The sequence below is a fragment of the Cryptosporidium ryanae genome (assembly GCF_009792415.1).
Source record: "Cryptosporidium ryanae isolate 45019 chromosome Unknown contig_78, whole genome shotgun sequence".
NCBI lineage: Eukaryota > Apicomplexa > Conoidasida > Eucoccidiorida > Cryptosporidiidae > Cryptosporidium > Cryptosporidium ryanae.
In genome coordinates this window covers 1-7,200 of record NW_027125555.1, presented here as the reverse complement: position 1 = coordinate 7,200, position 7,200 = coordinate 1, and the positions used below count along the sequence as shown (strand labels likewise).

At 35.9% G+C, this 7,200-nt stretch overlaps 2 protein-coding genes across 2 annotated transcripts; both read right to left on the bottom strand.

Annotated features, from left to right (window-relative positions):
• Nucleotides 1-657: 657 nt before the first annotated feature.
• FG386_003383 (uncharacterized protein) lies at nt 658-3,285 on the bottom strand (the record flags this gene model as incomplete). Its single annotated transcript, XM_067342697.1, has 1 exon — nt 658-3,285. One exon carries the CDS (start codon nt 3,283-3,285, stop codon nt 658-660), a length of 2,628 nt encoding a protein of 875 aa, XP_067196521.1.
• A 795-nt stretch (nt 3,286-4,080) lies between these two features.
• On the bottom strand, nt 4,081-7,182 carry FG386_003382 (coiled coil protein; the record flags this gene model as incomplete). Its single annotated transcript, XM_067342696.1, has 1 exon — nt 4,081-7,182. One exon carries the CDS (start codon nt 7,180-7,182, stop codon nt 4,081-4,083), a length of 3,102 nt encoding a protein of 1,033 aa, XP_067196520.1.
• Between the last annotated feature and the right edge of the window lie 18 nt (nt 7,183-7,200).

Below are 7,200 nucleotides of genomic sequence, written 5' to 3'. Positions count from 1 at the left end.
AAACAAAAACTTACATTATCCACCAACCATATTTATTTGTTTGTTAGACTCTATATAGAGTTATGATTATATATATTATATCTTATTGTCACGGCGATAAAAAAAATCATGTAAGTTTCTCGCCTAGCGCCTTATTGGAAAATAGAGATCAATCCAACCATAACCGAATATTCAGACTCGAAAATATAGTTCTGAAAATTCACACACTAAAACTAACCGATAAAAGTACTGACAATAATGTGGAATAAAAGAATAAGACAATTCTCAACTTGTTAAAAGAAAAAATGTTACCTTACTATATTACTCGGCCTCCATTTCAAACTCATAATCCAAATATTAATTATCTAGTTTAATTAAATTGCCGAAATGTTTCTTTTTTCACCGAAACATCAATTGCGATTATTACCTGATTTTGTTTATACCTTTTCCTGTATCTAATTTCATAACACACAAGTATATCACATTGTACGTACACAATTCACGAGTATGCATGTTCCAAACATTGTGTATGTACGTTAGATATCATTCACCTTTCCATCTTGTTTTGATGTTTTATGATATTTGGTACTAATATGTATGAGAGCGTTAGGTTTTAATTCTTTAACTAATATACCCACTATGTATGTTGATCATATTATTATCATTATTAATATTTCATTAACTACTTTCAGAATTTTTTGAAATTTGGTCAAATGCTGTTTTTTGTCTTGGTTTAATGACGGAAACAGCAGTGGTCGAAAAGGGAGGTTCTATATTTCTAGGGCCCCTACCTTCATCCTTGTAAATGTGTTCATCATTAAGATGTTCTTCACCACTAAAACCAGATTGTTTTTTAACTTTAGTTCCAAAAGTGAAGGTTTTCCGAACATCATCTGGCCCTTCTTTATCAGAATTATATATAATACTATTTACAACCTTCCTGTCTAACTCTCTTTTACCGGTTTTGGATTCCATTGTTTTCTTCGCATCTTTTTCAAATACCTTTATCATTTGTTTCTCAGTCGGAGTGGCGACCACACGACCTTTAACTGTTAATAATGTTTTTTTATTTAATTCCTCCTTCTTCCTAATAGCTTCAGTTGGATTGTATGAGCCACTCATAGGTAATCTGTTTTTAGACCTTTTAGCTCTATGTGGAAGCTTATAGTCTTGCTTCTCATTATATATTGCTGTCTCCTTCATAATCTTCCTAAACATGGCTTCTTTTTGTTCCTGTGACTCAACTTCATCTGGAAACAATACATCACCCTTTAAATGTTGCTCCATAAATATATCAATATTTCTTGTTGGTATTGAATCTAATTCTAAAGCCAATAACTCTTTCTCATATTCATTCTCATCAGATGGCTTATATTGCTCTTTCGTTACCTCCTCCGAAAAAACTATGCCTTTTGGAATAAACAACCATGGGTTATGAAATATCTTTAGCCATTCCTGACGATTTTCATATACATTGGCCAAATTCATCATTTCGTTATATGTTGGGTCTTTAGATCTTAATTCTACTAATTCAGAAACATATTGCCTGTATTTCTTTTCCAGACGGTTAAAAAAAAGATTTTTCATTCCCTTATAGGCATTATAAAAGGTATGGTGCGTTTCGGGTCTTCTCAATGCTTCACTAGACAAATTTGTTATTATTCTACTTGGAGGAATACCTTTTATCTCATCATTTCCTCTCTGTGTTCCGTACTTCTTTGCTCTTGGATCATATTTGCCCAAGTTATCAATTGCTTGATCAAATAATGCCTCTCTCCAACCACATAATGTTTTTTTTTTACTTTTGGATTTATTAATGGTCGGAAGTGCCAATTCAACATCTAGTGTTATAACATTGTCAGATGAGTCATTAATGTTCTCCTTATACTTTCCCTCAGATGTGTAATACTCCCTAAACACCGCTTCAGCATCTCTTCTTTCTGTTGACGGGTTTTTCAAGTTAAGCACCTCTATAACTCCCTTTAAATCCTCCACACCCTCTAAATCGTTCGCTAACTTATCCGCCTCTTCTTTTTCCATCATATTATACCTTAATTTCCAATTTGTTTGCTTATCTTGTCCAAGATGCCTCTTATTCAAATCAATATCCGGTCTATCTATCTCAGGTCCTTTATTCTTTTTGTTTTTACGTTTATTAAATGATCCAAACCCGTGATTAGTAGTTTTCCTTCCTTTGCCTAAATTGTCAATATAACTCTTATATTTATCTAACAAAGACTTCATACTACATATTCCAAGACTATCCAAAAATCCATCAACACCATAATATTTTTGTGGAAAACTATATTCAAGTTTTTTACTATCTGGTTTGCCACTTGCACCTATTCCAGCTAGTTTACGGTCCGCTTCTACTTTTCCACTTAACAATGCTTTAATCCAATTCTTTTCTGAATATATTGGTCTGCCTTCTTTATCATAACCCCAAACCTTTTTATCCCTAAATTTAGATGGGAATACAACAGAACCCCATGCTTCCTCCAAATTCTCCATATCCTCATCAAATCCATAAGACTCTAGCCCGTACTTTTTCATTAAAGGGTCTCTCGACTCATTTCCTGTTTCACCAAATATATCTGTCATGGTCAAATGCTCAGCCTGTGGTCCAAAAGCTATATCTTTGTATCCGCGTTTTTTTCTCAACTTAAGCAACTTTCTATTTTCCTCAGTGTCATATTCAAGAAGTCTCTTTTGTTCATCTTCTCCAGGCTCTTTATCTTTTTCAGTTACTTGAGACTTTCTTACAACATCTTTTCCTATATCATCAGTGTTTTTATAATCGTAATCTATATCCTCATCATCAATATATGAAAGTTCAGCATGCACTGGATAAGCACCAGTTTTAATCGATTCTTTCTCATCTTTTTCTTTCTCTAATTCCATTGAATAACGTGTTGTTGTTCTAGCATTCAAATCTGGAGAGAATAAATCATCATCCGGCAATACACTAACATCTCCACTCTCCATAACGTTCAGATCTTCCAAACTCTCATCTTTTTCCAGGACCTCGGGCAGATGTTTCAAATAAAATTTTTCTGTAAATATGACATTTTTTCCTATATTTTCTACATCGCCCTTTAATTCGGCGCTAACTTTGCTTTTCTCTCCATCCAAATCCATCCCTTTTACAAAAATTACGAAAATTAACGATATAGTCGTTATCATCAAAACTTCGCGCATATACCCTCCTCTTATTCTTGATGAAACTGTTATCCTTTCACATGCCTTCCTTACTCCAAATAATCTTTTTATTAAACATGTTTTCCAAAAGCCACAGAAAACCTCCATTAGCACACATTCTAAAATGGAACAAAGGAATTCAAAACTGTACATAACTCCTCAACAGTTTATACTTCCACTTCTAGTAAGCATTATAACTACCTTATGACTATTTTATTCTGTTCAAGTATTTCACAAATATATTTCCTAAAGTACAAAATAAATGATCTTTTAAAAAGAAAAAATGCTGTGGCGCCAGTTTTGCTTGCAGTTAGCATTGTCTACGAAATCACGAGAATGACTATTTACTTTCTCCTCTCTACTCCTAGTTACCCTCTATTCATAAATCTGAGTCACTAATAGATACATGATTCATTCAACTAGTACTACAAAGTAAATGCATATTTACAGTTAAAAATGCTAAGTTCTTGAAAAAAGGGAAATCTTAATAATAAGTTACTACTGCTACTAATTTTATTGTGATATTAATATAAAAAAGAAAACACTAATACTGCTTGGAACTCCAAGATACTAATAAACACCCAAATATACCTGTCACTAATGCAAACTCCTCTAATGAATGTCCTAATGCCTTTTAGCCTACAAAATTCATGATAGTGCCACACAATAATTGAAAGAAAACAAAAATAAATTACAAATCCAAAAATATCACTATCAGCAGTTAAAAAATCAGACCAAAGTAATTCTCGCTTTTTTATTCTTTTCTTTCTTAAATTTTTAGTGACTGGTTTAATATCGTAATAACCATATAAATGACTACATATTACCATCCAAGATCCCATATTATCCAATTTATGTATCTACAAATATAACATATAAGTAACATTCATTAATATAGAGAGTTTACTCAGTTTCCTCTAATTTGTATTTCGGAATAACTGGTGTTTTAGGAGGTTCTGGCTCTTCTGCAGAGGAAATATCATCATAGATTGAGAGAGCCACCAGCTCTTCCTCTCTTAATGAGTTCGCAGACTCTACCTTCTTCCTAAGATCTTTTCCTTTACATTCCTCTTCGTTGATGGCACTACATACCAGTTTCTCCATTTCCTCAAGCTCAGCCATAGATTCTTCAACCTCCTCTGATGACTTAATGAATTTGTTTCTAAATTCCTTGGTCAACGCTTCATTTTCCTTCCTCGCCTCCCCAATTTCTTTCAATGAGGCCCTCACTGTACCTAGAGCCGCACCTCTGGCAGCTAATGTTGAAGATATATCAGACTTTGCGGAAGTTTGGACGGCAGCCAACTTTTCAAGCTCAAGTGTCTTCCTCTTTCGTGTTCTTTCGATTTCCAAAAGCTTCTCAGAAAGAATTGCCTCTTTTGCGAAAAGTTCAGCAGCCTCCCTTGATTTCTCCTCAATCTTGACCTTTAGATATTCATATCTGGAGATTCTATCTTCAACAGCCTCCATTCCGGAAACCAGTATATCTAGTTCCTTTTCTTTGGTCTTTATTATCTCATCCATCTCCTTTTGGGTTGATGCTAAGGTTTCAAGTCTCTTCGTTAATGACTCAAAGACGTTCTTTAGTCCGTCAAGTTTAACAGTCATTTCGTTGTACTTGGAAGAGTCAACTAAGGCATTTTCATTCTTTCTAGCTAAATGTCTCATTTCCGAGAGAACTTTTTCATACTCGTCAATGGTGGACGAGACCGTCATTAACTCTGTTGATTTCTCTCCAGAAAGCTTAAGAACCGCATCAAGTTCAGCTTTCCTGGTCTTCAAATCATCCCTTCTAGCCCTAATATTCTCTGCTAACTTCTCCCTGGTTATAATAGATTCATCATACTTGGCACTAATTATTGCGTTAAAGTCTGCCAATTTAACCAACAAGCTCTTGCGTTGAGCAGAGCTTTCTTTAATAAGCTTCTTCAAGCGGCTTTCCTCTTCCAAAAGCAAGGCCATTTCCCTTGAATATTTTTCAGAAGCCTCCTTTTCTTCTTCGATAATCTTTCTGAGTGATTCTTGAGCCTCTGCATAAATAGCTTTTAAGCGTTCCTCCGCCACAACTGCAGAATCATATGCAGACTTCAGTTTAGTTTTTTCACTCAATTTAGACTTAAGTTGTCTCTGAACCTCCAAGGCATTCCTGATTTTCTCTGTTGCTTTCATAGCCGCATCCCTGGCATCCAACGAGGCCTTCCTACGCCTAGCCTCAGCCTCTGTTGCTTTTTCCAACGCGTCCGCCACCAACAACGATGCATCTGCTCTCCTTTCAGTAGCGACTGTCAACCTCTCCTCTAGATTAGCCAATTCAACAGCTCTCTCAGTAAATACACGTTTTTTGTCATGATATTCTCTAAGCTTAGTTGCGATATCCGCCAATTCAATGGCTCTGACCTCGTCTTCTGTTGCTTCTTCACAACGGACAATAGCTTCTGCAGCAATTCTAGAGGCTCTCTTCGAGTTTCGTTCTGCTAGCTCAGCATTTTTTCTCGCTTGCTCCAATTCAGCGAGAGCATTCTCTCTAAACTTAGAAGTGGTAACTCTGAGGTTATCAATGTCTGACGAGGACGTGCACTCATCGCCAATAACACTTGAGTGTGATGTGCAATATTCGGGGTCTGTTAAAAGAACGTCAACTCCCTTCTGATGCCCAATAATGTCCCTTTCTTCCATTGAGAATGCGGCAAGTTTGCCATCAATTGTTAAACCAAAACGAACCATAATTGGTATGGGCACCTTACCATTCGTAACACGTGTCCAAACCCTGAGTTTTCTTTCGAACTTCCAGCCACCATTAAAAAGATCTTCATATGAGCATTTACCTTCCCCCAAAATAGATGACACAACTGCTTCTTCTGAAACTGACTTCAAAAGCAAAACTGCGGCATTCAACTTCCCACCTGTCGGAGACCTAAACGAACCAGACAAACTGTAACGAGGAAGAGGCAAACTAATCTCTAAACTTTCTTCCCCTAAAACATTTGAACAAAGATCGATTAACTTACTTTCATTTTCCGGACTCAATGTTCCGAATTCGGAAATGAATTCTGGATAAAAATTTCCCAGGGAGAGAGCCATAGATATAATACAACTATCAATGGAATAGGTGGATGGTTCCTCGGAGTCGTTATTTTTGTTTGTGTTTTCTAGCTTTGACATCTTAGAGACTGCAATACATATCTCGTCGAAATCTTGCTTGGGTCCAAAACTGAAATAAGAACTAAACGATGCAATAATTTTTTCAACTAATTCTAAATCTTTCTCTGAAAGATCTGAACAGTTGGGGCCAAGTCTGAAAGATAATTCGCTCTGAGAGTTGATATCACCAATTCCATTAATTTTAATTGAATTATCGAAATTTGGCAATCTATCAGCGGCATCACTTGCAACAAACAAGGAAGCAACCGATGTTCTTTCTGTAAACCTAGAAAGACGGCTTTCAATAGAAATGCTGTACCTAGAATTCGCCCTTGCCAAATTATAGTAAACTTGTTCAACTTCGAAAGATACAACACTTGGGCATCTCTTGCACGTTGAGCCAAGTCTACCACATCCACTGCAACCCTCAGCATCTTTAATAACAAGATCCAAAGTTCTAAGTCTCGCAGCAAGCTCCTTAACTCTCTCTTCACCAAGGCTTTCCTCGGATAGTTCTCCCAACATTTCAATAAATCTTCTTCTAGCTTGTTCTATAACTCTCAATTCTGTCCTTGAAAGAGCATTTACTTTGTTACTATGTCCACTGTACAAAAATGCATAGTAATTCGATCTACCACCCAACTTTGATATTCTTCCATCTCCAAGATACACACATTGAGTTTCAACTCCATTCTCACTAAACACTAAATAAATCAATTTGGGCTTATCGTTCGCATTATTCACCAAAGATTCAATTTCACGAAGCTTTTCTTTCAATCCCGATGTTTCGCCTTGAGCTATGAAGCTATCAATGCTCGAATTGACACGAAAAACATATTTGTAATTAGAATTAACGGGGCGCATTAACCCATCAACTTTAGA